This window comes from Triticum urartu, chromosome 2A, assembly GCF_056163025.1.
Source record: "Triticum urartu cultivar PI428250 chromosome 2A, HENAU_Tu73, whole genome shotgun sequence".
Lineage (NCBI taxonomy): Eukaryota > Viridiplantae > Streptophyta > Magnoliopsida > Poales > Poaceae > Triticum > Triticum urartu.
In genome coordinates this window covers 498,855,117-498,869,747 of record NC_141874.1, presented here as the reverse complement: position 1 = coordinate 498,869,747, position 14,631 = coordinate 498,855,117, and the positions used below count along the sequence as shown (strand labels likewise).

At 45.7% G+C, this 14,631-nt stretch overlaps 1 protein-coding gene across 1 annotated transcript; it reads right to left on the bottom strand.

Moving 5' to 3' along the window:
- Window positions 1-247: 247 nt before the first annotated feature.
- Window positions 248-745, bottom strand: LOC147985617 (uncharacterized). The gene has a single exon (XM_087541662.1). The coding sequence runs from the start codon at window positions 743-745 to the stop codon at window positions 248-250; it is 498 nt and encodes a 165-aa protein (XP_087397788.1).
- Between the last annotated feature and the right edge of the window lie 13,886 nt (window positions 746-14,631).

The following is a 14,631-nucleotide window of genomic DNA, read 5'->3' as shown; positions in this document are numbered from 1 at the left end:
GGCGCACGACAGCCATGGGGTCGGCCCGCATGATGATGAGAGTGTCGTCGGCATACTAGAGCATGACCGACGGTGCCCCTTCTAGGATAGGGTGTGACAGGGGCCCATCTTGACAGATCATGCATTAGAGGACATCCTCCACCAGGAGGAAAAAGTAAGGCGAGCTCGGGTCGCCTTGCCGAAGCCCACCCTGCACATCAAAGCACCTCCCCGGCACGCCATTGAGGAGGACAGAAGATCATGAGGATCAGAAGATGAGGTCCATCCAATTACACCATAGTGCGGGGAACCCGCGAGCCAGCATGATCCTCTGGAGACTGGACCAGTTGATGGAGTCGAATGTTTTTGCAAAGTCGAGTTTGAAGATGAGGGTTGGCGTAGACCGGGCGAGGCAGCACTGGACGAGCTCGGCCGCGTAGGTGAAGTTCTTGGAGATACTCCATCTGGTCAGGAAGCCGGAGTAGTTCTCGTTAATAAGGCCGACAATTTTTTTCTGCAGCCTCGTTGTAAGCCCTTGGTAGAGAATTTTGATGTCCCCATACTGTAAGGAAACCTGGTGGAAGTCGCTGTGTGCAAGCAAAAGGATGATGTAGGCCCGGTTGATTCCATCAAGCCGCACGGTCAGGTCATGTAGGTCGTCGAATAAAGCCTGGATGGGCAGCTCGACCGCAGTCCATGAGGCCTGATAGAACACGTTGCCCAAGACGTCTAGGCCAGGGGCACTAGCCCGGTCTAGTTGGTCCATCGTTGCCTTAATCTTCACCCTATAGAAAGGGCCACGAGCTGCGCCCCATCAACCCTTGGGGCGTTGGAGTAAAGGGTGTCAAGGTCGAACCCCCAGGTGACACAGCTCAGGCGGCCCAGGAGGTCGGCGTAGAAGGAGCGGAGAGCCTCGGCCTTGGCGTTTTGCGCGATGAGCTCCATGCCATCAACAAAGAGGGAATGGATCGCATTCCCTGTCAGCGCTATGAAGCCAAGGTGTGGAAATACTGAGTGTTCTTATCGCCGAACCTCACCGCATTGCACTTGTTGCACTGCCTCCAGTAGACACATTGGCGCCAAACCAAGGACGCGAGGCACAGGCGAGCGTCCACCCGAAGGATGGCCTCTTCTGGAGACAAAGAGCGACAATCCTCAAGGAAGTCAAACAGGTCAATCACAAACTTCAGATCATTATCAACAATAGGAACTAATTTGTGTTGTCATTTCCAAACCTTGGAAGCAAACCTGATTGCTTTCTTCCTAGAAGCCAAACTACCATCAGCGCATCACGAGCCGAGCGCATGATTCCAGAAGGGGAGGACTAAAGGAAGGAATAGAAGGTCAAGGAGCCAGGCACACTCGAAAAAGAAGCGGGAGGAAGTAGGGATGGTCATCGAGGCCGGAACCAGGAGGCGGAAATGATCAGAGGTAGAACGCGGATGAGAGGAGAGGGAGGAGTCGGGAAAGAGGGAATCCCACGCCATGTTGAAAAATGCCCGATCCAGGTGAGCCAGTGTGTGTGGGGGTGCGCTTGTTCGACCATGTGAAGAGGCGATCTGAGAGGGGCAACTCGAACTAGGATAGGGAGTTGATGAATGAACTAAACACCACCGCATGGGAGGCGTCGAAGTTAGGGTTGTTCTTCTCGTGGGGGAATCGAATGAGGTTGAAGTCGCCGAGCATAATCCAAGCAACTGAGATCGAAGCAGCGACTGAAGTCATATCAGCGACGAACGCCGCCATGAGAGAGTGGTCAGAAGGGGCATATACGTTCAAGAAAAAAAAGGTGAGGGGGGAGGTGGTTGAGGCAAGAGTGACCGTGAGCGAGAAGTCAGAAGAGGAGGACGAAACCATGGAGAAGAGGGTCGGATCCCAAGGGGGGAGGAGTGATACATCTGCAACGTATCTATAATTTTTAATTGTTCCATGTTGTTATATTATCATTCTTGGATGTTTTACAATCATTTTATGGCAATTTTATATCATTTTTGGGGACTAACCTACTGACATAGTGCCCAGTGCTAGTTCCTATTTTTTCCTTGTTTTTTACTTCGAAGAAAATCAATACGAAATGGAGTCCAAACGCAGTGAAACTTTTTGGAGAATTTTTCTGGACCAGAAAGAACATGATGGACCAAAGAACTATCGGAGGGGGCTCTAAGGGGAGCACAACCCACCTGGGCGCGCCTAGGGGCCTAGGTGTGCCTTGGTGGGTTGTGCCCACCTCGGCCGCCTCTCGCACCGCCTCTTTGCTCTATAAATACCTCAAAAATCCAAAAAAAATTGGGGAGTCGACAAAACACAATTCCAGCCGCCGCAAGTTCCAGAACCACCAGATCCAATCTAGACACCATCACTGAGGAGTTCATCATTCTCATTGGTGCCTCTCCGATGATGCGTGAGTATTTCATTGTGGACCTGCGGGTCCGTAGTTAGTAGCTAGATGGCTCCCTCTCTCTCTTTTGAATCTCAATACAATGGTCTATTGGAGATCTATTTGATGTAACTCTTTTGCGGTGTGTTTGTTGGTATCTGATGGACTTTAAGTTTATGATCAGATCTATTTTATCCATGAAAGTTATTTGAGTCTTCGTTTGTTCTCTTATATGCATGATTACTTATTGCCTCATATTTCTTCTTCGAATCTTAGGTTTAGTTAGGCAGACTAGATCGATTTTTCTTGCCATGGAAAGAGGTGTTTTTTGATGGTTCGGTCTGCGGTGTTCTTTCCCAGTGATAGAAGGGGCAGCAAGACACGTATTGATCGTTGCCATTAAGGATAACAAGATGGGGTCTATTCCTACATGAATAAATCTTGTCTACATCATGTCATCGTTCTTATTCCATTACTCTGTTTTCCCATGAAATTAATACACTAGGTGCATGCTCGATAGCGGTCGATGTGTGGAGTAATAGTAGTAGATGCAGGGAAGAGTCAGTCTACTAATCTTGGACGTGATGCCTATATATAGATCGTTGCCTGGATATCGTCATGATTATGTGAAGTTCTATCAATTTCCCAACAGTAATTTGTTTACCCGTCGTATGCTATTTTTCTCGAGAGAAGCCACTAGTGAAATCTACGACCCCCGGGTCTATCTTTTATTATATTTGCTTTGAGATCTTTTTTATTTTCTTTTGTTTTCAGATCTATTATTCTAAAAACCCGAAAATACCTTGCTGCACTTTTTCTTTCTTTATTTTATTTTGTTTTATTGTGAGATCTATTTATCCAATCTACTACAAACCAGTCCATCTTTTACCCGGGAGGGATTGACAACCCCCCTTACGTGTCGGGTTGCAAGTATTTGTTCTTTCTGTGCAGGTACCGTTTACATAGTGTTGCTTGGTTCTCCTACTGATTCAATAACCTTGGTCTCAGCACCGAGGGAAATACCTACCATCCTGTGTTGCATGATCCCTTTCTCTTTGGGAAATATTGACGTGGTTCAAGCGACATCAAGGACTGGTTAATCTTATCCACTAGGTTATGATGAACTAACGATATGTAACTTGGTAGGTAGTTCTTCGACAATGAGAAATAGTAGTTCCCACAAATTATAAGAACGGTTATTTTTTTGCTTCTACAAGTAGGTACACACGCGGCTGGAAATGAGATTTATTTCACTAACCATGTATGCATCCATACATGGTATGTATACTTACAGTTAATAATGTAGACTATTATCGCCGCATATAAAGCTGCTCCTGTGAGGTTGCACAGACTGGCCACAATTATTTTGCAGCAGCAGTAGGTCGACCAGGGGAATGGGGCGTAGTAGCCTGAGTCGTACCCCTCTGCTCGGCACGGCTTGTTGCAGGTGCCATGCTTGATGCACAGATGCTTGCCCCATGTCGCACTAATCTCGCCACAGATGATGTACCCGGTGCTCCCATGACCAATTGTCACGATTAACCAAGAATTATAATCAGTCGAAAGAAAGAAAAATAAAAGAAATAAGTACGTACGAGGGTGGTCAGAAACAGAGTCAGGGATGTCCCGAGAGCACTTAGCCATGGCGATGATCAGCAGATACACACTCAGTTTCAGTAATAAGCTCTTATTCATCGTCCACCACACTCCTATGGCCATGCCTATGCTTTGTTTGGTTGCTCCTCCCCCTTCCAATATCTGTATATATAGCCAAGATACCCTTGCCTTTTTCTTTTCTTTTTCCTTTTTCTTGAGGAAAAAAGAATCGTCAACATAGCCTTGTCGGTTGGGGGCTATTATCATTTTGTTGTGATCCATGTATAGTCTAGGTGTTTAGAGGTGCAATAATGTGTTGGATGTATGCTGACATGGCTCTCCTTGATTATCTTATAATTTACTTATGGCTACAACATTAGCTTTCTCATATCACACGTAGTCATAATCAAATTAAATTTCCCAAGATATCTATATCTCACGTACATCATTTCTCAAAGATATAAGTACATGCCATGTTTCTTGTTTCATGCAGGCTGCAAAGACGTGTATGATTTTTGGCATGGTCAAACTTTCTACAATGTATCCATAGCATTCATCTTATATCTGGGAGATATATGTTTGTAGGATAGTGTGGATAGCATCTACTATCTATCTATCTAATATCTATCTGTTTATTCTATCATTTATCTAATCCATCTATATATTTATTTATTTTATTATTATATACTAAATGCAAAAATACATTTATTTATTTTTTAGAAAATGAGGGTTACCCCCAGCCTCTGTATCAGAGTGATGCATGCAGCCCCTTTATTATTAAGCAAAGTGACCAAAAAGTTTGTGTTCCACAACAAGGTCGCTCCGAGCTAAACTAAAATAAAAAAGTATAAAGTGTCACAACCGGAGAAAATAGAACGAGATGATGTCGGCGTTCTGGGAACGGGGGTCCCCAGACTTGCCTGCCTGCGGCCTGCGGCATGGCTCAAGTGGGGGCCCAGCGAGGCCCATCTTCATCAGCTCAAGCTCAAGACCCTCGCGAGGGACCAAGCCTCGCGGGGCAGACGACCGGAAGCTTCCTCAGACGCAGCCTCATCAGGCAGGCTCGCGAGGAGGCAGAGAGATCAAGGCAGGAATACCTCACGAGGAGCCCATGACGCAAGCCATGACGATCGAGACCAGGCGGGCGCCGGCCTGCGCAGTGTCCTTGTTTCCCCTTTGGTGCAAAGGGGGCAAGCACGGGCTGATGCATCGGGCAAAGGTTACCATTCCGGTGCAACACAACCAAGACCAACAGAGCGGCAGGACGGAGGTCACCGTGGAGCCCAAGACAGCGTCATCACCAGTACTTTTGGCAGCCGAAGACCACCTTTGGTCAGGATAACTTGTACTAGATGTTCCCCTTCAAAATGGCCAATTGTTGGCGCCCTTCCCGCTCATTATTTGGGGAGAGGCCCAGGGCCTCTATAAATAGAGCTAGCCACCACAGAGAAGAGGGAGACCCCCGGAGAGATCAACACACCCAAAGGGGGATCTAGAAATCTGGTAGAGCCCTAGCAGAGAGAGAGAGGCGATTGAACTCACCCAAGAAGTTTGTCGCACCAGCTCAAGAACACCTCTCGCGAGGCTGTTCTTCCCTTGTACTGTTCATCATCATCCCCTGAGGCAATCCACCACACCACACACTGGAGTAGGGTATTACACCACAACGGTGGCCCGAACCAGTATAAACCTTGTGTCCCTTGTGTTGTTTGTTGTTTCTAGTTTAGATCACGCGAGGAGATTGGACGTAGATCGGTAGGGGAGAGATCTCCGCTCGCACCCCAGTGTTCGAACCTCAAGGGTCTGCCAGAACCAGAAATCCTACAGATGACTAAACACCTACCCTATTACTGGACCGCCATCCAAACCGGTTCTAGATATCCCGAGCTACCATCTCCCATCGGGCAGACCCAGTAACCAAAGGCTCACTGGCTTCCACGGGAATGAGTAACGATCACATACGAATGCAAGCAATGGCCCTATAGATAACCTGCAAAAAAATTATACGAGTTTGTGTATTAAAATCCATGTCATTCCTATAGTTCCATATGTCCAACAATGTTAAAAACCATAGTAATGGACATACTCCTATCTGAATATGTCCCACAATGTTTGACTCTACTTCATTTAGCCACGTCCCAAATAACGCGTGTATACTACATGGAGGGATGATATTAAAGGCTATATGAACTAAAGCCATAATAGTTTGGCCAGCAGACAATCGAGAAAGAGGTGTTTGATAGTTTCATCCTGATCACAAAAGCTATATCTTTGACTACCCTCCCAATTGTGTTTTGCCAAGTTATCTTTAGTCAGAACCACCTCCTCATGAACAAACCACATGAAGACTTTGATTCTTAATGGTACTTTGATTTTCCAAATATGTATCGATTTCAGAATAGGACCAGAATCAATTAGGTCCAAGTACATAGATTTCACTGAGAAAATGCCATTCATAGTTAATTTCCAGTGAATACTACCAGACTCCTCAGAGAGGTTCACATCCATCAACCTTCTGGCCAGATGTAGCCTTGCTTCCCATCTATCTCCTACCAAAGATCTCCATAATTGAATATTTAGAGGGTTGGACTATTAACACTGTAGAAACGTAAGCCTCCTTACACTTTACAATGTTATATAGAGATGGATATTGTGTGGCTAAAGGCATCTCCCCTAACCACATATTCTCCTAGAATCTTGTCGAATTACTGTTTCCAATGATGAATTTAGTTCTATGGAATAAGGTTACTTTCGTTCTCATCAAGCCCTTCCAAAAAGGTGAATCATTGAGTCTGACGATAACATGGGCCAAGGTCTTAGATTGTAAGTACTTATTACATAAAATTTGTACCCACCTACCTTCGGTCTCCATAGAAAGCCTGTACAGCCATTTACTGAGCAGACATCTATTCTTTACCTCTAAATTCTCTATCCCAATACCACCCTGGTCCTTTGGCCTACAAATGATGTCCCATTTAGTAAGCCTATACTTCCTCTTTATTTCATCACTCTGCCAAATGAATTGTGATCAATAAAAGTCCAATCTTTGTCATACCCCTACAGGTACCTCAAACAAGGACAAGAGGAACATCGACATACTCGTGAGCACTGAGTTTATTAGTATTAGCCCTGTTAGGGGAAAGTAGTAATAATTCAAAATTTTCCTATGTGTCACAAAAATCAATCTAGGAGATGCTAGCAATAAGAGAGAGGGAGTGCATCTTCATACCCTTGAAGATCCCTAAGCGAAGCGTTAACGCGGTTGATGGAGTCGTACTCGCAGCGATTCAAATCACGGAAGATCTAATCCAAGCGCCGAACGGACGGCGCCTCCGCGTTCAACACACCTACAGCCCGGGGACGTCTCCACCTTCTTGATCCAGCAAGGGGAGAGGAGAAGTTGATGGAGAGCTCCGGCAGCACGACGACATGGTGGTGGAGCTTGTGGTTCTCCGGCAGGGCTTCGCCAAGCACTACGGAGGAGGAGGAGGAGGTGTTGGAGGGGGAAGGGCTGTGCTAGGGGAAGGGGTGCGGCTGCCCTCCCACCCCCACTATTTATAGGGAAGGGAAGAGGGGGCTGCCCCCTAGATGCATCTAGAGGGGGGCGGCGGCCCGGAGGGGGAAACTTGCCCCCCAAGTAGGTGGGAGGCGCCCCCTCCCCCTAGGGTTTGCAACCCTAGGTGCCTTGGGCCCTTGGGGGGCGCAACAGCCCACTAGGGGCTGGTTACCTCCCATATTCATCCCATTAAGTCCTCCGGGGCAGGTGACCCCACCTGGTGGACCCCGGACACCTTTCGGTGGTCCCGGTACAATACCGATAACCCCCGAAACCATTCCGGCGACTGAAACTAGACTTCCCATATATAAATCTTCACCTTCAGACCATTCCGGAACTCCTCGTCATGTCCGGGATCTCGTCTGGGACTCCCAGCAACCTTCGGTAACCACATACAATTTCCCATAACAACTCTAGCGTCACCGAACCTTAAGTGTGTAGACCCTACAGGTTCGGGAACCATGCAGACATGACCGAGACATCTCTCCGGCCAATAACCAACATCGGGATCTCGATACCGATGTTGGATCCCACATGTTCCATGATGATCTCATCGGATGAACCACGATGTCAGGGATTCAATCAATCATGTATACAATTCACTTTGTCCATCGGTATGTTACTTGCCCGAGATTCGATCGTCGGTATCCCCATACCTCGTTCAATCTCGTTACCGGCAAGTCTCTTTACTTGTCTGTAACGCATGATCCCGTGGCTAAATCCTTAGTCACATTGAGCTAATTATGATTATGCATTACCGAGTGGGCCCAGAGATACCTCTCCGTCACACAGAGTGACAAATCCCAGTCTCGATTCGTGCCAACCCAACAAACACTTTCGGAGATACCTGTAGTGCACCTTTATAGCCACCCAGTTATGTTGTGACATTTGATACACCCAAAGCATAAATACGGTATCCGGGAGTTGCACAATCTCATGGTCTAAGGAAATGATACTTGACATTAGAAAAGCTCTAGCAAACGAACTACACGATCTTGAGCTATGCTTAGGATTGGGTCTTGTCCATTACATTATTCGCCTAATGATGTGATCCCGTTATCAACGACATCCAATGTCCATGGTCAGGAAACCACAACCATCTATTGATCAACGAACTAGTCAACTAGAGGCTCACTAGGGACATCTGGTGGTCTATGTATTCACACATGTATTACGGTTTCCAGTTAATACAATTATAGCATGAACAATAGACAATTATCATGAACAAGGAAATATAATAATAACTATTTTATTATTGCCTCTAGGGCATATTTCCAATAGTCTCCCACTTGCACAAGAGTCAATAATCTAGTTACATTGTGATGAATCGAACACCCATAGAGTTCTGGTGTTGATCATGTTTTGCTCGTGGAAGAGGTTTAGTCAACGGATCTATGATATTAAGATACGTATGCACTTTACAAATATCTATATCTCCATCTTGAATATGTTCACGAATGGAGTGGAAGCGACGCTTGATGTGCCTGGTCTTCTTGTGAAACCTGGGCTCCTTGGCTAGGGCAATAGCTCCAGTGTTGTTACAGAAGAGAGTCATCGGGCCCGACGCATTGGGAATCACTCCTACGTCGGTGATGAACTCCTTCATCCAGACTGCTTCCTGTGCTACCTCCAAGGCAGCTATGTACTCCGCTTCACATGTAGATCCCACCATAACGCTTAGCTTGCAACTGCACCAGCTGATTGCCCCACCATTCAAAATGTACATGTATCCGGTTTGTGACTTGGAGTCATCCAGATCTGTGTCGAAGCTAGCATCAACGTAAACCTTTACGACGTGCTCTTTGTCACCTCCATAAACGAGAAACATATCCTTACTCCTTTTCAGGTACTTCAGGATATTCTTGACGGTTGTCCAGTGTTCCATAGCGGGATCACTTCGGTACCTCCCTACCAAACTTATGGCAAGGTTCACATTAGGTTTGGTACACAACATGGCATACATAATAGAGCCTATGGCTGAGGCATAGGGGATGACACTCATCTTTTATCTATCTTCTGCCGAGGTCGGGCATTGAGCCATGCTCAATCTCACGCCTTGCAATACAGGCAAGAACCCCTTCTTGGACTGATCCATGTTAAACTTGTTCAATATCTTGACAAGGTATGTGCTTTGTGAAAGACCAATGAGGCGTCTCGATCTATCTCTATAGATCTTCATGCCTGATATGTAAGCAGCTTCTCCAAGATCCTTCATCGAAAAACACTTATTCAAGTAGGCCTTTATGCTTTTCAAAAGTTCTATATCAGTTCCCATCAATAGTATGTCATCCACATACAATATGAGAAATGCTACAGAGCTCCCACTCACTTTCTTGTAAATACAGGCTTCTCCACAAGTCTGTATAAACCCAAACACTTTGATCGTTTCATCAAAGCAAATGTTCAACTCCGAGATGCTTGCACCAGCCCATAGATGGAGCGCTGAAGCTTGCATACCTTGTCAGCATTCTTAGGATCGACAAAACCTTCTGGTTGCATCATATACAATTCTTCCTCAAGGAAACCGTTAAGGATTTCCGTTTTGACGTCCATTTGCCATATCTCATAATCATAGAATGCGGTAATTGCTAACATGATTCAGATGGACTTTAGCTTTGCTAAGGGTGATAAGGCCTCATTGTAGTCAAACCCTTGAACTTGTCGATAACCCTTAGCGACAAGACGAGCCTTATAGACGGTCACATTACCATCCGCATCAGTCTTCTTCTTAAAGATCCGCTTATTCTCTATGGCTTGCCGATCATCAGGCAAGTCTGTCAAAGTCCATACTTTGTTTTCATACATGGATCCTATCTCGGATTTCATGTCTTCAAGCCATTTGTTGGAATCCGGGCCCGCCATCGCTTCTTCATAGTTCGAAGGTTCACCATTGTCTAACGAAATGATTTCTAGTAGAGGGTTGCCATACCAATTTAGTGCGGAATGTGTCCTTGTGGACCTACGAAGTTCAGTAGAAACTTGATCTGAAGTTTCATGATCATCATCATTAACTTCCTATCTAGTCGGTGCAGGCACCACAGAAACAACTTCCTGAGTTATGCTACTCTCCGGTTCAAGAGGGAGTACCTCATCAAGTTCTACTTTCCTCCCACTTCTTTCGAGAGAAACTCCTTCTCTAGAAAGGATGCGTTTTTGGCAACAAAGATCTTGCCTTCGGATCTGAGGTAGAAGGTATACCCAATTGTTTCCTTAGAGTATCCTATGAAGAGGCATTTTTCTGATTTGGGTTCGAGCTTTTCAGGCTGAAGTTTCTTGACATAAGCATCACATCCCCAAACTTTTAGAAACGACAGCTTAGGTTTCTTCCCAAACCATAATTCATACGGAGTCGTCGCAACGGATTTCGACGGAGCCCTATTTAAAGTGAATGCGGTAGTCTCTAAAGCAAAACCCCAAAATGATAGTGGTAGATCGGTAAGAGACATCATAGATCGCACCATATCCAATAGAGTCCGATTACGACGTTAGGACACACCATTACGCTGAGGTGTTCCATGCGACGTGAGTTGTGAAACAATTCCACATTTCCTTAAGTGTGTGCCAAACTCGTGACTCAAGTATTCTCCTCCATGATCTGATCGTAAGAACTTTATTTCCTGTCACGTTGATTCTCTACCTCGCTCTGACATTCTTTGAACTTTTCAAAGGTCTCAGAGTTGTGTTTCATTAAGTAGATATACCCATATCTACCTAAGTCATCAGTGAGGGTGAGAACATAACGATAGCTAGCCACCGCGAGCCTCAATGCTCATTGGACCGCACACATCAGTATGTATGATTTCCAACAAGTTGGTTGCTCGCTCCATTGTTCTGGAGAACGGAGTCTTGGTCATTTTGCCCATGAGGCATGGTTCTCACGTGAAAATGATTCATAATCAAGATAATCCAAAAGTCCATCTGCATGGAGTTTCTTCATGCGTTTGACACCAATGTGACCAAGGCGGCAGTGCCACAAGTATGTGGGACTATCATTATCAACCTTACATCTTTTGGCATTCACACTATGAATATGTGTAACATCACGTTCGAGATTCAATAAAAATAAACCATTTACCAGTGGGGCATGACCATAAAACATATCTCTCATATAAATAGAACAACCATTATTATCGGATTCAAATGAGTAGCCATCTCGCATTAAACAAGATCCAGATACAATGTTCATGCTCAAAGCTGGCACTAAATAACAATTATTGAGGTTTAAAACTAATCCCGAAGGTAGATGTAGAGGTAGTGTGCCAGCGACGATCACATCGACCTTGGAACCATTCCCGACGCGCATCGTCACCTCGTCCTTCGCTTGTCTTCGCTTATTCCGCAGCTCCCGTTTTGAGTTACAAATATGAGCAACCACACCAGTATCAAATACCCAGGAGCTACTACGAGCATTGGTAAGGTACACATCAATGACATGTATATCATATATACCTTCAGCGGTGCCGACCTTCTTATCTGCTAAGAACTTGGGGCAGTTCCGTTTCTAGTGACCATTTCCCTTGCAATAAAAGCACTGAGTCTCGGGCTTTGGGTCCATTCTCTGGCTTCTTCCTAGCAACTGACTTACCGGGCGCGGCAACTCCCCTACCGTCCTTCTTGAAGTTCTTCTTACCCTTGCCTTTCTTGAAACTAGTGGTCTTATTCACCATCAACACTTGATGTTCCTGTTTGATCCCCACCTCCGCTGATTTTAGCATTGAATATAACTCAGGAATGGACTTCTCCACCCCTTGCATATTATTGTTCATCACAAAGCTCTTGTAGCTAGGTGGAAGCGTCCAGAGGATCCTGTCAATGACCAAGTCATCTGGAAGATTAACTCCCAGCTGAGACAAGCGGTTGTGCAACCCAGACATTTTGAGTATATGCTCACTGACAGGATTGTTTTCCTCCATCTTACAACTGTAGAACTTGTCGGAGACTTCATATCTCTCGACCTGGGTATGAGCTTGGAAAACCATTTTCAGCTCTTGGAACATTTCATATGCTCCATGTTGCTCAAAACGCTTTTGGAGCCCTGGTTCTGAGCTGTAAAGCAAGCCGCACTAACCAGGGAGTAACCATCACTACGCGACTGCCAGGCGTTCATAACGTCTTGAGTTGCTGGGAAAATGGGTGCGTCACCTAGCGGTGCTTCAAGGACATATGCTTTCTTGGCAGCTATGAGGATGATCCTCAAGTTACGGACTCATTCCGTATAGTTGCTACCATTGTCTTTCAGCTTGGTTTTCTCTAGGAACGCTTTGAAGTTGAGGGCAACATTAGTGTGGACCATTTGATCTACAAGACATATTGTAAAGATATTTTAGACTAAGTTCATGATAATTAAGTTCATCTAATCAAATTATTTAATGAACTCCCACTCAGATAGGCATCCCTCTAGTCATCTAAGTGATACATGATCGGGATCTACTAGGCCGTGTCTGATCATCACGTGAGACGGACTAGTCATCAACGGTGAACATCTCCATGCTGATCGCATCTAGTATATGACTCATGTTCGACCTTTCGGTCTCTCGTGTTCCGAGGCCATGTCTGTACATGCTAGGCTCATCAACTCAACCTAAGTGTTTCGCATGTGTAAATCTGGCTTACACCCGTTGTATGCGAACGTTAGAATCTATCACACCCGATCATCACGTGGTGCTTCGAAACAACGAACCTTCGCAACGGTGCACGGTTAGGGGGAACACATCTCTTGAAATTTTAGTGAGGGATCATCTTATTTATGCTACCGTTGTTCTAAGCAAATAAGATGTAAACATGACAAACATCACATGCAAATCATAAAGTGACATGATATGGCCAATATCATCTTGCGCCTTTGATCTCCATCTTCGAGGCGTGGCATGATCACCTTCGTCATCGACATGACACCATGATCTCCATCATCATGATCTCCATCATCGTGTCCTCATGAAGTTGTCTCGCCAACTATTACTTCTACTATTATGGCTAACGGTTAGCAATAAAGTAAAGTAATTACATGGCGTTTACATTGACTCGCATGTCATACAATAAATTAAGACAACTCCTATGGCTCATGCCGGTTGTCATACTCATCGACATGCAAGTCGTGATTCCTAGTACAAGAACATGATCAATCTCATACATCACATATATCATTCATCACATCCTTTTGGCCATATCACATCACATAGCATACCCTGCAAAAACAAGTTAGACATCCTCTAATTGTTGTTGCATGTTTTACGTGGCTACTATGGATTTCTAGCAAGAAAGTTTCATACCTACGCAAAAGCCACAACGGTGATATGCCAATTTCTCTTTACCCTTCATAAGGACCCTCTTCATCGAATCTAATCTGAGTAAAGTGGGAGAGACAGACACCCGCTAGCCAGCTTATGCAACAAGTGCATGTCAATCGGTGGAACCTGTCTCACGTAAGCGTACGTGTAAGGTCGGTCTGGGCCGCTTCATCCCACAATGCCGCCGAATCAATATAAGACTAGTAACGGTAAGAAAGTTGAACAAATCATCACCCACAACTACTTGTGTTCTACTCGTGCATAGAATCTACGCATAGACCTAGCTCATGATGCCACTATTAGGGGAACATAGTAATAATTCAAAATTTTCCTACATGTCACCAAGATCAATCTAGGAGATGCTAGCAATAATAGAGAGGGAGTTCATCTTCATACCCTTGAAGATCCATAAGCGGAAGCGTTACAGGAACACGGTTGATGGAGTCGTACTCGCGGCGATTCAAATCACGGAAGATCTGATCCAAGCGCCGAACAGACAGCGCCTTCGCGTTCAACACACGTACAGCCCGGGGACGTCTCCTCCTTCTTGATCTAGAAAGGGGAGAGGAGAAGTTGAGGGAGAGCTCCGGCAGTACGACGGCGTGGTGGTGGAGCTTATGGTTCTCCGACAGGGCTTCGCCAAGCACTACGGACGAGGAGGTGTTGGAGGGGGAAGTGTTGCGTCAGGGGAAGGGGTGCTGCTGCCCTCCCCCCACTATTTATAATGGGAAGGGAAGAGGGAGCCGACCCCCTAGATGCATCTAGAGGGGTTGCGGCGGCCAGGAGGGGGAAACTTGCCCCCCCAAGCAGGTCGGAGGCGCCCCCTCCCCCTAGGG

What these genes read in the sequence shown, in the direction of transcription:
- LOC147985617 (XM_087541662.1), bottom strand. Translation starts at nt 745, where the DNA reads ATGGACCAACTAGACCGGGCTAGTGCCCCTGGCCTAGACGTCTTGGGC.